The sequence below is a fragment of the Eleutherodactylus coqui genome, chromosome 8 (assembly GCF_035609145.1).
Source record: "Eleutherodactylus coqui strain aEleCoq1 chromosome 8, aEleCoq1.hap1, whole genome shotgun sequence".
NCBI lineage: Eukaryota > Metazoa > Chordata > Amphibia > Anura > Eleutherodactylidae > Eleutherodactylus > Eleutherodactylus coqui.
This window is the reverse complement of record NC_089844.1, coordinates 8,938,733-8,961,459: the sequence shown is the minus strand read 5'-3', so window position 1 is coordinate 8,961,459 and position 22,727 is coordinate 8,938,733. Positions and strand designations below refer to the sequence as shown.

Sequence of the window (22,727 nt, the reverse complement as noted above, 5' to 3'; positions counted from 1 at the left end):
ATAAATAGATAGATAGATATGAGATAGATAGATAGGGTATAGATATGATATAGATAGATATGAGAGAGAAGATAAATAGATAAATAGATGTGAGATAGATATGAGATAGATAGATGGATAGATATGCGATAGATAGATATGAGATAGATAGATATGAGATAGATAGATAGATAGGAGATAGATAGATAGATAGATAGATAGATAGATAGATAGATAGATAGATAGGAGATAGATATGAGATAGATAGATATGAGATAGATATGAGATAGATAGATAGATAGATAGATAGATAGATAGATAGATAGATATGAGATAGAAGATAGATAGATAGATAGATATAAAATAGGTAGATAGATATGAGATAGATAGATAGATAGATAGATAGATATGAGATCGATAGATGCGAGATAGATATGAGATAGATAGATAGATAGGAGATAGATAGATAGATAGATAAATAGATGGATATGAGATAGATAGATGCGAGATAGATATGAGATAGATAGATAGATAGATATGAGATAGAAGATAGATAGATAGATAGATAGATAGATAGATAGATAGAAAATAGGTAGATAGATATGGGATAGATAGATAGATAGATAGATAGATATGAGATAGAAGATAGATAGATATGAGATAGAAGATAGATAGATAGATAGATAGATATGAGAGATAGATAGATATGAGAGATAGATAGATATGAGAGATAGATAGATATGAGATAGATAGAGAGAGATAGATAGATAGATAGATAGATAGATAGATATGAGAGATAGATAGATAGATAGATAGATAGATAGGAGATAGATAGATAGATAGATAGATAGATAGATAGATAGATAGATAGATAGATAGATAGATAGGAGATAGATATGATATAGATAGATAGATAGATAGATAGATAGATAGGAGATAGACAGACAGATGTGAGATAGATAGATAGATATGAGATAGAAGATAAATAGATAGATAGATATGAGATAGATAGATAGATAGATGTGAGATAGATAAGAGATAGTTAGATGGCTAAATATGCGAGAGATAGATATGAGATAGATAGATAGATAGATAGATAGATAGATAGGATAGATAGATAGATGGATATGAGATAGATAGATGTGAGATAGATATGAGATAAATAGATAGATAGATAGATAGATAGATAGATAGATAGATAGACAGATATGAGATAGAAGATAGATAGATATAAAATAGGTAGATAGATAGATAGATATAAGATAGAAGAGAGATAAATAGATAGATTATGATATAGATGGATAGAGAGATAGATATAAAATAGGTAGATAGATAGATAGATAGATAGATAGATAGATAGATAGATAGATAGATAGATAGATATGAGATAGATAGATAGATATGATATAAATAGATATGGGATAGATAGATAAATAGATATGAGATAGAAGATAGATAGATATGAGATATGATATTCGATAGATAGATAGATAGATAGATATGAGATAGATGGAAAGAGAGATAGATAGATATAAAATAGGTAGATAGATATGATATAGATAGATATGAGATAGATAGATAAATAGATAGATACATAGATAAATATGATAGATGGATATGAGATAGAAGATAGATAGAAAGAAAGATAGATAGATATGATGTAGATAGATATGCGATAATTAGATAGATATGCGATAAATAAACAGATAGATAGATATGAGATAGATAAATAGCTATGAGAGAGATGGATAGATATGAGAGATAGATAAATTGTTAAGATAAGATAGATAGGAAGACAGATAGATATAAGATAGATAATATATACATTAGTTGTATCTGGGCTGAGATAGATATGAGCTAGATATGAGATATATGTGAGATAGATAGAAAGGAAATAGATAGATAGATAGAAAGATAGATATGATATAGATGTGAGATAGATATGAGATAGATAGATAGATATTAAATACATAGATAGATATCAGATACATAGATAGAGAGAGAGATCAATATTAGATTGATAGAAAGATAGATAGATATAATATAGATAGATATGGGATAGATAGAAAGGTACAAGAGAGATAGATAGATATGAGACATAGAAATCTATAAATCAATGGCCAGTCGGGCCTGGCAGAAGCTAGCAAGCTGTTCAAGCAGGGCGCTGCCAGCAGAAGCGACTTCAGACACAGAACTTACAGATAAATAGATATAAAAAAAATAGATACATAAATAGATAGATGATAGATAGATAGATATGAGCTAGATAGATATTTAATAGGTAGATAGAAAGATATTTAATAGGTAGATAGATAGTTAGATTGATATATGAGGTCGATAGATAAATAGATAGATAGATAGATAGATAGATAGATATGATATAGATAGAAGATAGAAGATAAATAGATAGATAGATATGAGATAGATAGGGTATAGATATGATATAGTATAGATATGAGAGAGAAGATAAATAGATAAATAGATGTGAGATAGATATGAGATAGATAGATGGATAGATATGCGATAGATAGATATGAGATAGATAGATATGAGATAGATAGATAGATAGATAGATAGGAGATAGATAGATAGATAGATAGATAGGAGATAGATATGAGATAGATAGATATGAGATAGATATGAGATAGATAGATAGATAGATAGATAGATAGATAGATAGATAGATAGATATGAGATAGAAGATAGATAGATAGATAGATAGATAGATAGATAGATAGATATAAAATAGGTAGATAGATATGAGATAGATAGATAGATAGATAGATAGATAGATAGATAGATAGATATGAGATCGATAGATGCGAGATAGATATGAGATAGATAGATAGATAGGAGATAGATAGATAGATAGATAGATAGATAGATAGATAAATAGATGGATATGAGATAGATAGATGCGAGATAGATATGAGATAGATAGATAGATAGATAGATAGATAGATAGATAGATAGATAGATATGAGATAGAAGATAGATAGATAGATAGATAGATGGATAGATAGAAAATAGGTAGATAGATATGGGATAGATAGATAGATAGATAGATAGATAGATAGATAGATAGATATGAGATAGAAGATAGATAGATATGAGATAGAAGATAGATAGATATGAGATAGAAGATAGATAGATATGAGATAGAAGATAGATAGATAGATAGATAGATAGATAGATAGATAGATAGATAGATAGGAGTTAGATAGATAGATATATAGATAGATATGGCATAGATGGAAAGAGAGATAGATATAAAATAGATAGATAGATATGAGATAGATAGATAGATAGGTAGATATGCGATAAATAGATAGATATGCGATAAATAAATAGATAGATAGATATGAGATAGATTGATAGATATTAAATACATAGATAGATTAGAGATAAATAGATAGAGAGAGAGATCAATATTAGATTGATAGAAAGATAGATAGATATGATATAGATAGATAGATATGGGATAGATAGAAAGATACCAGAGAGATAGATAGATATGAGATATAAAAATCTATAAATCAATGGCCAGTCGGGCCTGGCAGAAGCGAGCAAGCTGTTCAAGCAGGGCGCTGCCAGCAGAAGCGACTTCAGACACAGAACTTACAGATAAATAGATATAAAAAAGATAGATACATAAATAGATAGATGATAGATAGATAGATAGATAGATAGATAGATAGATAGATAGATATGAGATAGATATGAGATAGATAGATAGATATGAGATAGATAGATAGATAGATAGATAGATAGATAGATAGATAGATAAGAGATAGATAGATAGATAGATAGATAGATAGATAGATAGATAGATAGATAGATAGATAGATAGATGGGAGATAGATATGAGATAGATAGGAGATAGATAGGAGATAGATAGATAGATAGATATGAGATAGATAGTTAGATAGATAGATAGATAGATAGATAGATAGATAGATATGAGATAGATGGATGGATAGATAGATAGATAGATAGATAGATAGATAGATAGATAGATAGATAGATAGATAGATAGATAGATAGATGGGAGATAGATATGAGATAGATAGATAGGAGATAGATAGATAGATAGATAGATAGATAGATAGATGGGAGATAGATAGGAGATAGATAGATGGGAGATAGATAGGAGATAGATAGACAGGAGATAGATAGATAGATAGATAGATAGATAGATAGATAGATAGATAGATAGATAGATAGGAGATAGATAGATATGAGATAGATAGATAGATAGATAGATAGATAGATAGGAGATAGATAGACAGGAGATAGATAGATAGATAGATAGATAGATAGATAGATAGATAGGAGATAGATAGATAGGTATGAGATAGATAGATAGGAGATAGATAGATAGGAGATAGATAGATAGGAGGTAGATAGATAGGTAGATAGGAGATAGATAGATAGATAGATAGATAGATAGATAGACGATAGATATGAGATAGATAGATAGATAGATAGATAGATAGATAGATAGATGTGAGATAGATAGATATGAGATAGATATGAGATAGATAGATAGATAGATAGATAGATAGATAGATAGATAGATAGATAGATAGATAGATATGAGATAGATAGATAGATAGATATAAGATAGACATAGATAGATAGATATGAGATAGATAGATAGATAGGAGATAGATAGACAGGAGATAGATAGATAGATAGATAGATAGATAGATAGATAGATAGATAGATAGATGTGAGATAGATAGGAGATAGATAGATAGGCATGAGATAGATAGATAGGAGATAGATAGATAGGAGATAGATAGATAGGAGGTAGATAGATAGGTAGATAGGAGATAGATAGATAGATAGATAGGATATAGGAGATAGATAGGAGATAGGAGATAGATAGGAGATAGATAGATGGGAGATAGATAGGAAATAGATAGATGGGAGATAGATAGGAGATAGATAGATAGGAGATAGATAGACAGGAGATCGATAGATAGATAGATAGATAGATAGATAGATAGATAGATAGATAGATAGGAGATAGATAGATAGATAGATAGATATGGGGTAGATAGATAAATAGATATTTAATAGGTAGATAGATAGTTAGATTGATAGATATGATTTGCTTCTCTTTTCTTATTATGGAGTCACTTTCCAGTTCCTATCGTTGTTCTCTCTTTTTCTTGCACAATATACTTTTTTCCATGTTTCATTGACTTTTTTCCTTCTAACAAGAACCTGGAATCTATAAATCGATGTCCAGTTGGTCCCGGCAGAAGCGAGCGAGCTGTCCAATCAGGGCGCTGCCAGCAGGAGCGACTCCAGACGCAGAACAGCAGCCGCCAGTTATCAGCAGCCTCCACAATGGAGAGGAATTAAAAGTGCGGCTGGATGTGAGAGAGGCAGTGCAGGCTGAGCAGAGTCAGAGGCAAGATACTCCGGATCTACTGGAACAAGTGCCATTCGCAGGCTGCCAGTGACATGCTCGGAGGTGTGCCCAGCCACTAATGTGCACTGAGAGCTGGAGGATACTCTGCTGTCTCCCAGTTGCTTACATGGGGATGCTAGCAATGAGATGAGCCTGGAATCAGCCTACCAGACAACTGCAGCCCGGCTTACTATGCCACTCTTCACTTAACTCAACTCTATTCCCTTTGGGCAAAATATAAAGTTGGTGAAACCAACACTCCATCTTCCTTGGGTGCACGGTGTGTTTTATTACCTGACCAGAGGTGAACACTATGAATTTAAGTTCTGCATGGGACCTGGAAAGAGGAACCTATCGTTCAGGGGTCGCAGTCTGAGATAACGGTAAAGACCATTTAATAACAACCTTTATTTAATAGTGCATGCATATTCACAAGACATTGAGTTCTGGCCCCATTGGGGCTCATAATCTATATTCACCTCTCTATGTTTTTGGAGTGTGGGAGGAAACCAGAGTACCCAGAGTTAACCCATGCAAGCACAAGGGGAACATTACAACTCCATGCAGGTGTCCTTGGTGGGATTTGTACCCAGGACCCCAGCACAGCCAGACGATAATACTGACTACTGAGCCACTGCTAGCTTTTAATTGTGAGCAGTCCGATACTATAGCTGTAGCTAAGCTGGATGGGTCAGTTAACGCTTTAGCACATTGTAAGTTTACATAAAGTTCTATGAGTTGTGCCAAATGAAAAGCTCGGCTCTACTACATCGGCGTGACCATTGCTTGTTATAAGATGATGTTGCTTTTGTCTTTAGGACGTCCGCAGTACTTTTCCAGCCTACTCAATGTGGGTTTTGGTGAAAACTAAAGACAGAAGCTCATGAAATAATCTACTGGACTCCTGAAACACCAATATGGACCTACATTTCTTCTCTCTTCTGGTCAAATGTCTCCTTCATCTGGTAAGTCCAACAAGTTCTCACTAAAAGTAACTTTCTGAATAATTATGAATGTAAAACTGTAGTTATGGGTGATAGATCATGGATAGATAGATAGATAGATAGATAGATAGATAGATAGATAGATAGATAGATAGATAGATAGATAGATATGAGATAGATAGATAGATAGATAGATAGATAGGAGATAGATAGATAGATAGATAGGAGATAGATAGATAGGAGATAGATAGAGAGATAGATAGATAGATAGATATGAGATAGATATGAGATAGATAGATATGAGATAGATAGATAGATAGATAGATAGGAGATAGATAGATAGATAGATAGATAGATAGATAGATAGATAGATAGATAGATAGGAGATAGATAGATAGATAGATAGATAGATAGATAGATAGATAGATAGATAGATATGAGATAGATAGATAGATAGATAGATATATAGGAGATAGATAGAGAGATAGATAGATAGATATGAGATAGATAGATATGAGATAGATAGATGTGAGATAGATAGATAGATAGATAGATAGATAGATAGGAGATAGATAGATAGATAGATAGATAGATAGATAGATATCAGATAGATAGATAGATAGATAGAGAGAGAGAGAGATATGAGATAGAGAGAGAGAGAGAGAGAGATATGAGATAGATAGAGAGATAGATAGATAGGAGATAGAGAGATAGATAGATAGGAGATAGATAATTAGAGATTAGTAGAAGATAAATAATTAGATTGCTACAGAAGTAGCGAATGTTGACTTGACATTTACCGCCACTGCATGTAATAGCTACAACATACTATGTTGTTGTAAATTGAGTTACTATGAACTCATATAGAACATTTATGTAGGGTAGAAACTTATTAGGACCAGCATTTAATGCGCCGGTCTTAATTAGATTCACCCTATTTATGAGGAGTTGCATGCCTCCTAATAAATTTTGCGCATCTTTGGCTATCCATGAGCCAGAAAAGGAAATCAATGCCAGCTTTACCGCTGTTTAGGTTTGCGCTATCATTGACACCAATTTCTGGCATAAATTATAGTAAGTTTGTTGACCACAGGAATCCCGCCTCCTTCTATTAAACCCATCCCATTTTTTGAATAGTGTTTTGCAATGACATAAAATTTAAACAAATGTGCAAATTTTTGCAAGAAAAGCCGTGCAGCAAATTGTGCCGCTTTTTGATGGCAGAAAATTGGTGCAAATCATATAAAAAATTCCCTATTGCAATATCACATAGGAATGAAGGGAAACTTATTACATTATGTTAATGCATTAATGAATTCCTGTGCTCAATACACGTACAAGACAAACTCTACTCTGCTGCATCTCGATTGAGTTCCACATGCAGCCCAGTGATCTGTGCAGTAAAGCCCTCAGTCTGATACATATTTCTCGCCTGTTTCTAGTCCTGGACTGCAGCGCGATGCCTTTTATATTAGACACAATGCCTCGCTCCCAAGGTTAACAACTTGTGTTACATCGGGAGGTTTGGATGTAGAGGCTCGCCGTGTGCGCTGCCGCTCGGAATCATCCTACTGCCTGATGAGCCGTTGGTTTTTCTTGCTCTGATCAATGTTATTTCTTTTTGCAAGTTTGTTCCCCTGAGCCGAGCAGGAAAAGACACAAAAAGATACAAAAACAAATGTTCAGTTTCTTTGTTTTTGTTGCATCATAAATAATAATAAAATAGAGACAATAAAATGACACAAATGTTATAATTGTGGGACGGCGATCTGTGCGCCGATGTGAGCGGCACAACGTATATCTGCAGATGGAGCAAATATTATAATTGTGGGACGGCGATCTGTGCGATCTGTGCGCCGGTGTGAGCGGCACAACGTATATCTACAGATGGAGCAAATATTATAATTGTGGGACGGCAATCTGTGCGATCTGTGCGCCGGTGTGAGCGGCACAACGTATATCTACAGATGGAGCAAATATTATAATTGTGGGACGGCAATCTGTGCGATCTGTGCGCCGGTGTCAGCGCCACAACGTATATCTGCAGATGGAGCAATTATTAATCTGACTGGTGCAGCCTAATAACCCAATTTACAGCATTGTAGTACATTGTAATTGGCTTATCAGAAGGCATTAAATGTCAAGTTAAGATTTGCCTCATTTGCATATGTTAATGAGCAGCTGTTTATACTCAATATCATTATTTTATTACTTCTTATTTTCTTGTTATGATGGGACGTATTATTTCCCCGCAGTATACCGATCGCCTTATGCTTCGTGAAGCAGCTATTCTGTCACCTCGTTATGGAACTTTAATTAATATTAATTTAAGGAATTGAGCATTGTGATATTCTCCTGCTCCTCCCCCATCATTATAGGCAATGAGCTGTGAGCACCTGTAGTATTTGGGCTGCAGGATATGCAATGGTCCTTCTGTCTAATGCTCTTCAGGTTTATTGTGTGGCCCCTGAGTCCCCCCTCCCTCACACACGGACTTGGTGTCTGATTTCCAAGTTTTGAGGATTTTCTCTTTTCGCACTTAGAATGAATTGGAATGAATTTCTTTTTGTATATTAAAGGTTTGACCAAAACTACAAGTTCTCCCTGTCCACAGGATATCCATAGGATAGGGAATAACTTCCTGATCAGTGGGGGACCGCGCCGATCTGTAGAACGGGAATCCCTCCTCACTTTGGGTTATTGCACCCCCCATCACACATCCTACGCAGTAACGGGGAGACAGCATGGTGCCTTTGTTGCACAAGCACATTAGCTCTCCATTCACTTTCACTAGAACTCTTCAGATACCCAAGCAGCACCCGCTCGGGTATTTCCATCACCCCCATTGAAATGAATAGAGCGCGGACCGCACGTACTCGGCCAGCACTCACTCCTTGCCGCCGCAGTGTGGGAAGAGAAGTCACCCCCGCAGTGACACAGGAGACCCCCACTGATCAGCGAGTTATCCCCTGTCCTGTGGATTTCCTATGGATAGGGGATAACGTGTAATCTTGGTACAACCCCTTCAATGCTTGATAAAGGGCATTGGCCCGAAACCTTAATGTTGCACAGATATATGGATGTCTGGAGACCGACGATTAGCCTTACGAGCGTTATACAGATGGAGCATGCCTCTTTGTGCTTTTGGATCTGCTGGAGTCTCTGATGGTGGGACTCAAGGATATTGCACCAATACTCTAATACCAGAGGGAGTGTGACCAACACTTGCTGCTTGTACTATTTAGGCTGGCATGATAAGGACACCTACATTTAAATTTCCCCCACACCCTGCCCTCCCCTTTACAAGGTTCTACTGATCCGAACCCATCATCATGCCCTGAGCTCAGTGAAGATGGGGGTCCGAATGTTGTGGATACAATAGGGATACTAAAGTGTGGCTGTATTTTGAATCTATCTATCTCATATCTATCTATCTATCTCCCATCTATCTATCTATCTATCTCCTATCTATCTATCTATCTATCTATCTATCTATCAATCTATCTATCTCATATCTATCTATCTATCAATCTATCTATCTATCTCATATCTATCTAACTCATATCTATCTATCTATCTATCTATCTATCTATCTATCTATCTATCTATCTATCTCATACCTATCCATCTATCTATCTCCTATCTATCTATCTCCTATCTATCTATCAATCTATCCATCTATCTATCTATCTATCTATCATCTATCTATCTCATATCTATCTATCTCCTATCTATCTATCTCATATCTATCTATCTATCTCATATCTATCTATCTATCTATCTATCTATCTATCTATCTATCTATCTATCTATCTCCTATCTATCAATCAATCTATCTATCTATCTATCTATCTATCTATCTATCTCATATCTATCTATCTCATATCTATCTATCTATCTCCTATCTATCTATCTACCTAACTATCTCATATTTTTCCATCTATCTATCTATCTCCTATCTATCTATCAATCTATCCATCTATCTATCTATCTATCATCTATCTATCTCATATCTATCTATCTCCTATCTATCTATCTCATATCTATCTATCTATCTATCTCCTATCTATCAATCAATCAATCTATCTATCTATCTATCTCATGTCTATCTTTCTCATATCTATCTATCTATCTCTTATCTATCTATCTACTTCATATCTCCTATCTATCTATCGCCCATCTATCTATCTCCCATCTATCTATCTATCTATCTATCTCCTATCTATCTACCTATCTATCTATCTCTCTATCTATCTCTCTATTATCTATCTATCTATCTATCTATCTGTCTATATCTCATATCTCTCTATTTATTTATCTATCTATCTTTCTATCTCATATCTATCTATATATCGATCTAATCTATCTCATATTTTTCCATCTATCTATCTATCTCATATCTATCTATCTCATGTCTATCTATCTATCGATTTCATATCTCATATCTATCTATCTATCTATCTATCTATCTATCTATCTCATATCTATCTATCTCCTATCTCTCTCTCTATCTCATATCTATCTATATATTTCATATCTATCTATCTATCTCCTATCTATCTATCTATCTATCTCATATCTCCTATCTATCTATCTATCTATCTATCTATCTATCTATCTATCTATCTATCTATCTCATATCTATCTATCTCATATCTATCTATCTATCTATCTATCTATCTATTATCTATCTATCTATTTATCTATCTATCTATCTATCTATCTATCTATCTGTCTATCTATCTATCTATGTTTGGCTTCAAGTATATATTTTATTTTAAAGGCCTGTAAAGGTCATATATGATTACACTTTGTGCAGTAAAGATGGGTGTGATCTTATGCTGTATTACAGTGTGATATGAGTGTTTTACATAGGACTGCTAGCTAAGTTACATATCTGTAAGTATCAGTGTTACAATTATTATTAGGTCTTGGTTTTGGGGTGTTCCTTCTCCTGGGATAAAGACTCATCTTGTTGCCCTGACCCGTATCTCACTACTGTAACCCGGGTAGAACGGCTTGTTTGTGCCCCGGCTCTGCCAGCTCTGAGGGCTGAAATACTGCAGCTACTCCCTGCCAGAGTGTCTGATGTTTGGCTGTTTATGTTCTCGAATGGCATATTTATGATTTTGGTCTCCATCCATCTTGCTGCTGTCACCTCCGCCCAGTACATGCAGTAATATATGCGCTGTACACCAATGTGGATGGGGAAGCTGCACCAGTTACAGTAATGCTAGATGGGCAAATCTCATCCGGGGGCCCTGAAGACCCTCTTAGGGTGGGATTGTGAGACTTGTGGTTAACAGCACAGCAACAAGATTAAAGGGGAGAACTGTGAACTACTGCATCCAAGAACCAGTCACATGGTCATAGAAATAGAATCTTCTGGAATCAAGGAAGTGGAAGATGGAGAAGGAGAACATGGAGACCCCAAAAAGTGTATCATGTAACATTTATAATACACGAATACATGATAAAGTTCTCAAAACAATTTAAGTATTTGGGAGGCTTCCTTCCTTCCTTCCTTCCTTCCTTCCTTCCTTCCTTCCTTCCTTCCTTCCTTCCTTCCTTCCTTCCTTCCTTCCTTCCTTCCTTCCTTCCTTCCTTCCTTCCTTCCTTCCTTCCTTCCTTCCTTCCTTCCTTCCTTCCTTCCTTCCTTCCTTCCTTCCTTCCTTCCTTCCTTCCTTCCTTCCTTCCTTCCTTCCTTCCTTCCTTCCTTCCTTCCTTCCTTCCTTCCTTCCTTCCTTCCTTCCTTCCTTCCTTCCTTCCTTCCTTCCTTCCTTCCTTCCTTCCTTCCTTCCTTCCTTCCTTCCTTCCTTCCTTCCTTCCTTCCTTCCTTCCTTCCTTCCTTTTCTCCTCAGTATATACACACCGAGGGGAGGTAGATTCTCCTCAGTGTATACACACCGAGGGGAGGTAGATTCTCCTCAGTGTATACACACCGAGGGGAGGTAGATTCTCCTCAGTGTATACACACCGAGGGGAGGTAGATTCTCCTCAGTGTATACACACCGAGGGGAGGTAGATTCTCCTCAGTGTATACACACCGAGGGGAGGTAGATTCTCCTCAGTGTATACACACAGAGGTGCGGTAGATTCCCCTCAGTGTATACACACAGAGGTGCGGTAGATTCCCCTCAGTGTATACACACAGAGGTGCGGTAGATTCCCCTCAGTGTATACACACAGAGGTGCGGTAGATTCCCCTCAGTGTATACACACATAGAGGGGAGGTAGATTCTCCTCAGTGTATACGCATAGAGGTGAGGTAGATTCTCCTCAGTATATACACATAGAGGGGAGGTAGATTCTCCTCAGTATATACACACAGAGGGGAGGTAGATTCTCCTCTGTTTATACACAAAAAGGGGAGGTAGATTCTCCTCTGTTTATACACAAAAAGGGGAGGTAGATTCTCTTTAGTATACACACACAGAGGTGAGGTAGATTCTCTTTAGTATACATACACATAGGGGTGAGGTAGATTCTCTTCAGTATATACACATAGTGGTGAGGTAGATTATCTTCAGTATATACACATAGTGGTGAAGTAGATTCTCCTCTGTATATACCCCTAGAGATGAGGTAGATTCTTCTAAGTATATACACATAGAGGGGAGGTAGATTATCTTCGGTATATACACATAGAGGTGAGGTAGATTCTCCTCAGTATATACACATAGAGGTGTGATAGATTCTCCTCAGTATATACACCTAGAGGTGAGGTAGATTCTCCTCAGTATATACACATAGAGGTGTGATAGATTCTCCTCAGTATATACACATAGAGGGGAGGTAGATTTTCCTCAGTATATATACACAGAAGGGAGGCAGATTCTCTTCAGTATATACACATAGAGGTGAGGTAGATTCTCCTCAGTATATACACATAGAGGTGAGGCAGATTCTCTTCAGTATATACACATAGAGGTGAGGTAGATTCTCCTCAGTATATATACATAGAGAGGTGACGTAGATTCTCCTCAGTACATACACATAGAGGTGAGGTAGATTCTCCTCAGTATATACACATAGAGGTGACGTAGATTCTCCTCAGTATATATACATAGAGAGGTGACATAGATTCTCCTCAGTATATACACAGAGAGGTGAGGTAGATTCTCCTCAGTATATAGACATAAAAGTGAGCTTGATTCTCCTCAATATATATATATATATATATATATATATATATATATATATATATATATATATATATATATATACACAGAGCTGAGGTAGATTCTCCTCAGTATATACACACAGAGGTGAGGTAGATTCTTCTCAGTATATACACACAGAGGTGAGATAGATTCTCCTCAGTATATACACATAGAGGTGACGTAGATTCTTCTCAGTATACACACAGAGGTGAGATAGATTCTCCTCAGTATATATACATAGAGAGGTGACGTAGATTCTCCTCAGTATATACACAGAGAGGTGAGGTAGATTCTTCTCAGTATATACACACAGAGGTGAGATAGATTCTCCTCAGTATATATACATAGAGAGGTGACGTAGATTCTCCTCAGTATATACACAGAGAGGTGAGGTAGATTCTCCTCAGTATATAGACATAAAAGTGAGCTTGATTCTCCTCAATATATATATATATATATATATATATATATATATATATATATATATATATATATATATATATAGCTGAGGTAGATTCTCCTCAGTATATACACACAGAGGTGAGGTAGATTCTTCACAGTATATACACACAGAGGTGAGATAGATTCTCCTCAGTATATATACATAGAGAGGTGACGTAGATTCTCCTCAGTATATACACAGAGAGGTGAGGTAGATTCTCCTCAGTATATAGACATAAAAGTGAGCTTGATTCTTCTCAATATATATATATATATATATATATATATATATATATATATATATATAGAGAGAGAGAGAGAGCTGAGGTAGATTCTCCTCAGTATATACACACAGAGGTGAGGTAGATTATCCTCAGTATATACACACAGAGGTGAGGTAGATTCTCCTCAGTATATACATATAGAGGTGAGGTAGATTCTCTTCAGTATATACACATGGAGGGGAAGTAGATTCTCCTCAATATATACACATAGACGTCAATTAGATTCTCCTCAGTATATACACACAGAGGGGAGGTAGATTCTCCTCAGTATATACACACAGAGGTGAGGTAGATTCTCCTCAGTACATACACATAGGGGTTAGGTAGATTCTCCTCAGTATATACACATAGTGGTGAGGTAGATTCTCCTCAGTACATACACATAGAGGTGAGGTAGATTATCTTCAGTATATACACATAGTGGTGAAGTAGATTCTCCTCTGTATATACCCCTAGAGATGAGGTAGATTCTTCTAAGTATATACACATAGAGGGGAGGTAGATTCTCCTCAGCATATACACATAGAGGGGAGGTAGATTCTCCTCAGTACATACACATAGAGGTGAGGTAGATTATCTTCAGTATATACACATAGTGGTGAAGTAGATTCTCCTCTGTATATACCCCTAGAGATGAGGTAGATTCTTCTAAGTATATACACATAGAGGTGAGGTAGATTATCTTCGGTATATACACATAGAGGTGAGGTAGATTCTCCTCAGTATATACACATAGAGGTGAGGTAGATTCTCCTCAGTATATACACATTGAGGTGTGATAGATTCTCCTCAGTATATACACATAGAGGTGTGATAGATTCTCCTCAGTATATACACATAGAGGTGAGGTAGATTCTCCTCAGTATATACACATAGAGGTGAGGTAGATTCTCCTCAGTATATACACATAGAGGGGAGGTAGATTTTCCTCAGTATATATACACAGAAGGGAGGCAGATTCTCTTCAGTATATACACATAGAGGTGAGGTAGCTTCTTCTCAGTATATACACATAGAGGTGAGGTAGATTCTCCTCAGTATATACACATAGAGGGGAGGTAGATTTTCCTCAGTATATATACACAGAAGGGAGGCAGATTCTCTTCAGTATATACACATAGAGGTGAGGTAGATTCTCCTCAGTATATACACATAGAGGTGAGGCAGATTCTCCTCAGTATAAACACATAGAGGTGACGTAGATTCTCCTCAGTATATATACATAGAGAGGTGACGTAGATTCTCCTCAGTATATACACAGAGAGGTGAGGTAGATTCTCCTCAGTATATACACATAGAGGTGAGGTAGATTCTCCTCAGTATATACATATAGAGGTGAGGTAGATTCTCTTCAGTATATACACATGGAGGGGAAGTAGATTCTCCTCAGTATATACACATAGACGTCAATTAGATTCTCCTCAGTATATACACACAGAGGGGAGGTAGATTCTCCTCAGTATATACACACAGAGGTGAGGTAGATTCTCCTCAGTACATACACATAGGGGTTAGGTAGATTCTCCTCAGTATATACACATAGTGGTGAGGTAGATTCTCCTCAGTACATACACATAGAGGTGAGGTAGATTATCTTCAGTATATACACATAGTGGTGAAGTAGATTCTCCTCTGTATATACCCCTAGAGATGAGGTAGATTCTTCTAAGTATATACACATAGAGGTGAGGTAGATTCTCCTCAGTATATACACATAGAGGTGAGGTAGATTCTCCTCAGTATATACACATAGAGGTGTGATAGATTCTCCTCAGTATATACACATAGAGGTGTGATAGATTCTCCTCAGTATATACACATAGAGGGGAGGTAGATTTTCCTCAGTATATATACACAGAAGGGAGGCAGATTCTCTTCAGTATATACACATAGAGGTGAGGTAGATTCTCCTTAGTATATACACATAGAGGTGAGGCAGGTTCTCCTCAGTATAAACACATAGAGGTGACGTAGATTCTCCTCAGTATATATACATAGAGAGGTGACGTAGATTCTCCTCAGTATATACACAGAGAGGTGAGGTAGATTCTCCTCAGTATATAGACATAAAAGTGAGCTTGATTCTCCTCAATATATATATATATATATATATATATATATATATATAGAGCTGAGGTAGATTCTCCTCAGTATATACACACAGAGGTGAGGTAGATTCTTCTCAGTATATACACACAGAGGTGAGATAGATTCTCCTCAGTATATATACATAGAGAGGTGACGTAGATTCTCCTCAGTATATACACAGAGAGGTGAGGTAGATTCTCCTCAGTATATAGACATAAGAGTGAGCTTGATTCTCCTCAATATATATATATATATATATATATATATATATATATATATATATAGAGCTGAGGTAGATTCTCCTCAGTATATACACACAGAGGTGAGGTTGATTATCCTCAGTATATACACACAGAGGTCAGGTAGAATCTCCTCAGTATATACACATAGAGGTGAGGTAGATTCTCCTCAGTATATACACATAGAGGTGAGGTAGATTCTCCTCAGTATATACATATAGAGGTGAGGTAGATTCTCTTCAGTATATACACATGGAGGGGAAGTAGATTCTCCTCAGTATATACATATAGAGGTGAGGTAGATTCTCTTCAGTATATACACAAAGACGGGAGGCAGATTCTCCTCTGTATATACACATAGAGGTGAGGTAGATTCTCCTCAGTATATACATATAGAGGTGAGGTAGATTCTCTTCAGTATATACACATGGAGGGGAAGTAGATTCTCCTCAGTATATACATATAGAGGTGAGGTAGATTCTCTTCAGTTTTTACACAAAGAGGTGAGGTAGATTCTCCTCAGTATATATAAATAGAGGTGAGGTAGATTCTCCTCAGTATATACATGTAGAGGTGAGGTAGATGCTCCTCAGTATATACTCATGGAGGTGAGGTAGATTCTCCTCAGTATATACACATAGAGGTGAGGTAGATTCTCCTCAGTATATACACACAGAGGGGAGGCAGATTCTTTTCAGTATATACACGGAGAGGTGAGGTAGATTCTCTTCAGTATATACACATATAGGTCAGATAGATTCTCCTCAGTATATATACATGGAGGTGAGGTAGATTCTCCCCAGTATATATACATGGAGGTGAGGTAGATTCTCCTCAGCATATACACATAGAGGTGAGGTAGATTCTCCTCATTATATACACATAGAGGTCAGTTATATTCTCCTCAGTATATACACATAGAGGTGAGGCAGATTCTCCTCAGTATACACACAGAGAGGTGATGTAGATTCTCCTCAGTATATACACATAGCGATGAGGGGGATTCTCCTCAGTATATACACACATAGGTTAGTTAAGTTCTGCTCAGTATATACACATAGAGGTGAGGGAGATTATCCTCAGTATATGCACATAGATGTGAGGTAGATTCTCCTCAGCATATACACATAGAGGTGAGGTAGATTCTCCTCAGTATATACACGTACAGGTGAGGTAGATTCTCCTCAGTATATACACATACAGGTGAGTCAGATTCTCCTCAGTATATACACATAGAGGTGAGGTAGATTCTCCTCAGTATATACACATAAAAGTAAGGTCGATTCTCCTCAATATATACATATAGAGGTGAGGTAGATTCCCCTCAGTATATACACATAGAGGTGAGGTAGATTCTCCTCAGTATATACACATAGAGGTCAGTTATATTCTCCTCAGTATATACACATAGAGGTGAGGCAGATTCTCCTCAGTATACACACAGAGAGGTGATGTAGATTCTCCTCAGTATATACACATAGCGATGAGGGGGATTCTCCTCAGTATATACACACATAGGTTAGTTAAGTTCTGCTCAGTATATACACATAGAGGTGAGGGAGATTATCCTCAGTATATGCACATAGATGTGAGGTAGATTCTCCTCAGCATATACACATAGAGGTGAGGTAGATTCTCCTCAGTATATACACGTACAGGTGAGGTAGATTCTCCTCAGTATATACACATACAGGTGAGTCAGATTCTCCTCAGTATATACACATAGAGGTGAGGTAGATTCTCCTCAGTATATACACATAAAAGTAAGGTCGATTCTCCTCAATATATACATATAGAGGTGAGGTAGATTCCCCTCAGGATATACACATAGAGGTGAGGTAGATTCTCCTCAGTATATACACAAAGTGGTGAGGTAGATTCTCCTCAGTATATACACATGGAGGTGAGGGAGATTCTCCTCAGTATATACACATAGAGGTTAGGTAGATTCTCCTCAGTATATACACACAGGGGTGAGGCAGATTCTCCTCAGTATATACACATAGAGGTCAGGTAGATTCTCAGTATATATACAAATCATTTCTCTAGGCTTTATGAGAAAAGAACTATTTTTTCATGCTTAGAATTTAATATTGATGTTGTGACCCCTTTATTCTTCCTACTCACGACCTAAAGAATGGTCATGCCAAATGTTATGTTTATGTGTCACAGGAAAGTTAATCAGTAGTGAGCACTTTTTCTTTTATATATATAGACTAGCTGATATACCCGGCTTCGCCCGAGTTAATTTGGTACTGGTGTTTATCTGGTGTTCACACGGAAAATCTTATGAAGTCGTGGTTACTTTAGAGATACCGGAAAAACATATGTTCACCATTTTGCATAGTTCTCTGCGTTACCCAGGAAACACCACGTGGAGGTTACCATGCGACGTTTCCTTTATATTAAATGACATCAGGAAGTGAGAGAATTAGATTACGTACATAAAATTTGGACACTAATTCTTTTGCGCTTAGAATTGAATAATCGAGTTGGGACCCATTAACTTTTCATATTTATGACACAATCAGTGCTTGTGCCAAATTTCCCGTTTCTATGACACCGGAAAGTGAGAAAATTACATTCCGCACGTAAAATTTCGACGCCAATTCTTTTGCGCTAGAATTGAATAATGGAATTGGGACCTATTCGCTTTTCCTATTTATGACATAATCAATGCTCGTGCCAAATTTCCCGTTTCTATGACACCGGATAGTGAGAAAATTGCATTCCGCACGTAAAATTTGGGCGCTAACTCTTTTGCGCATAGAATTGAATAATCGAATTGGGACCCATTAGCTTTTCCTTTTTATGACATAATCAATGCTCGTGCCAAATTTCCCGTTTCTATGACACCGGAAAGTGAGAAAATTACATTCCGTCCGTAAAATTTCGACGCCAATTCTTTTGCGCTAGAATTGAATAATGGAGTTGGGACCTATTCGCTTTTTCTATTTATGACATAATCAATGCTCGTGCCAAATTTCACGTTTCTATGACACCGGAAAGTGAGAAAATTACATTCCGCACGTAAAATTTGGGCGCTAACTCTTTTGCGCATAGAATTGAATAATCGAATTGGGACCCATTAGCTTTTCCTTTTTATGACATAATCAATGCTCCTGCCAAATTTCACGTTTCTATGACATTGGGAAGTGAGAGATTTAGATTATGTACGTAAAATTTTGACGCCAATTCTTTTGCGCATAGAATTGAATAATCGAGTTGGGACCCAATTTCTTTTCCTATTTTGGAGATAATCTATGCTTGCGCCAAATTTCATGTTTCTACGACATCGGGAAGTTGGAGAACTTTTGGCGAGTCAGTCAGTCAGTCAGTTAGTGAGTCAGTGAGTCAGTGAGTCAGTCAGTGAGTCAGTGAGGGCTTTCAGCTTTATATATATAGATGTATCTATCTTTCTATCTATCTATCTCATATCTATCTATCTCATATCTATCTATCTATCTATCTCCTATCTATCTATCTATCTATCTATCTATCTATCTATCTATCTATCTATCTATCTCCTATCTATCTATCTCCTATCTATCTATCTATCTATCTATCTCCTATCTATCTATCTCCTGTCTATCTATCTATCTATCTCCTATCTATCTATCTCCTATCTATCTATCTATCTATCTATCTATCTATCTATCTATCTATCTATCTATCTATCTATCTATCTCATATCTATCTATCTATCTATCTAGCTATCTTCTATCTATCTCCCATCTATCTATCTCCCATCTATCTCCTATCTATCTATCTCCTATCTATCTATCTATCTATCTATCTATCTATCTATCTCATATCTATCTATCTATCTATCTATCTATCTATCTATCTATCTATCTATCTATCTCCTATCTATCTCCCATCTATCTATCTCCCATCTATCTCCTATCTATCTATCTATCTATCTATCTATCTATCTATCTATCTATCTATCTATCTATCTATCTATCTATCTATCTTCTATCTATCTCATATCTATCTATCTATGTATCTAGCTATCTCCTATCTATCTCCCATCTATCTATCTCCTATCTATCTATCTATCTATCTATCTATCTATCTATCTATCTATCTATCTATCTATCTCCTATCTATCTCCTATCTATCTATCTACCCCCTATCTATCTATCTATCTATCTATCTATCTATCTATCTATCTATCTATCTATCTATCTCCTATCTATCTCCCATCTATCTATCTCCTGTCTATCTCCCATATATCTATCTCCTATCTCCTATCTATCTCCTATCTCCTATCTATCTATCTCATATCTATCTATCTATCTATCTCATATCTATCTATCTCATATCTATCTATCTTTCACATATCTATCTATCTATCTATCTCCTATCTATCTATCTATCTATCTATCTATCTATCTATCTATCTATCATCTATTTATCTCATATCTGTTAATCTATCTATCTATCGCATATCTATTTATCTATCTATCTCATAGCTAAGCGCTGCGGAATATGTTGGCGCTATACAAATAAAGATTATTATTATATTATTATATCTATCTGTCTATCTATCTATCCCATATCTATTTCATATCTATCTATCTATCTCATATCTATCTATCTCCTATCTATCTATCTATCTATCTATCTATCTATCTATCTATCCCATATCTATTTCATATCTATCTATCTATCTATCTATCTATCTATCTATCTATCTATCTATCTATCTATCTATCTCATATCTATCTATCTCATATCTATCTATCTCCTATCTATCTATCTATCTATCTATCTATCTCATATCTATCTATCTATCTATCTATCTATCTATCTATCTATCTATCTCATATCTATCTATCACATATCTATCTATCTATCTATCTATCTAATATCTATCTATCTATCTATCTATCTATCTATCTATCTCTCATATCTATCTCATATCTATCTATCTATCTATCTATCTATCTATCTATCTATCTATCTATCTATCTATCTATCTATCCCCTATCTATCTATCTCCTATCTATCTATCTATCTATCTATCTATCTATCTATCTATCTATCTATCTATCTATCTCCTATCTATCTATCTATCTATCTATCTATCTATCTATCTATCTATCTATCTCATTTGACTAACGAGCCATCTAATCTTGTTCGTGTTCCCCTGCCTCTTGTATATGAGCCTACCTTGCGTATAGAATAAGTTCAGTAAAATACGTGCACATAAAAGCCTTGTTTGTAGCGCAATACGTCGCTCTGAGTCACATCCAGAATTGCGCAGGCACGTGTGAAGGCGCCTCATGTAAGTATTATGAGCGGTGATAGATAAACCTGGTATTGTAGCACATCGTCCCGCGCGGCTGAATATACTAGATCCTCTCTCAGCAGCGCTGGATATCGTTGAACTCCCTTCTTGCGCGTTTCTGGGTATTCAGCACGTAAATTGTATGCGGTGTATAAACTGGCTGATCGTGGCATTAATTTGCATGAGAGCGGTGCAAGAGAAGCCGCGGTATCTCCGAAAACACACATTGTAGAAGTTTTCCTTGGTCCCCTGCTGTCTCGCATCTTAATGCCGCCGCCGCCGCTCTTACCTGACCGATGTGTAAAAAAAGTGTAATAAATAAATGAAGGGAACCTTGAGGAGATTAAGCAGCCTCTTTAGGAGGTGATTTCTCATCCAGCTCCACGACTTGATTGATTAGTTTCTGAGAACGCGTGTGTCAAATATTAATCCGCCTCTGGATGGTGCTGCCCGATGCTGGGGGGGGCGCCGCCACTGCAGTCCGCCGATAAGAGGAAGACTTCTTTCAGAACTGCCAGATTGGCGGACAATAGCGTCCTGTTTACCTTCTCCGCGTTTCACTGGAGGGGCTTTTCTTTGCCGCTTGATGAACAGAACGCTGAGACGCACATGTTCTCCGTAGCTTTAAGGGATGGAAGGAAGGACTTAGCGGCGTTGTATGTGTCACGCAGAAGGATTATTCCTGCAGGATTTCATTTCCACACAGTCGGTAGCGAGATGGAGGAAAAAAGGCATTAAGGAAAAAAATCTCTACGGGCTGTGAAGTTCCTTTAACCCAGCATCTGATAATCCGCCATGATGATGTTACATTTCATTACCCAGGTAGCGATGGCCGACCAGAGAGGTCATAAAGAATTCCTGTCACAGCAGA

The 22,727-nt window shown here is 36.4% G+C and overlaps 1 protein-coding gene across 1 annotated transcript in view; it reads left to right on the top strand.

Annotated features, from left to right (window-relative positions):
* The first annotated feature begins 5,407 nt into the window (after nt 1–5,407).
* The window catches only part of NXPH2 (neurexophilin 2), a 156,603-nt gene continuing 139,283 nt past the window's right edge, over nt 5,408–22,727 (top strand). The window contains exons 1-2 of the mRNA XM_066577331.1: nt 5,408–5,784; nt 6,220–6,366. Of these exons, the coding sequence (XP_066433428.1) occupies nt 6,319–6,366 (48 nt within the window). The 5' untranslated portion in view covers nt 5,408–5,784; nt 6,220–6,318. The remainder of the gene's footprint in view (nt 5,785–6,219; nt 6,367–22,727) is intronic.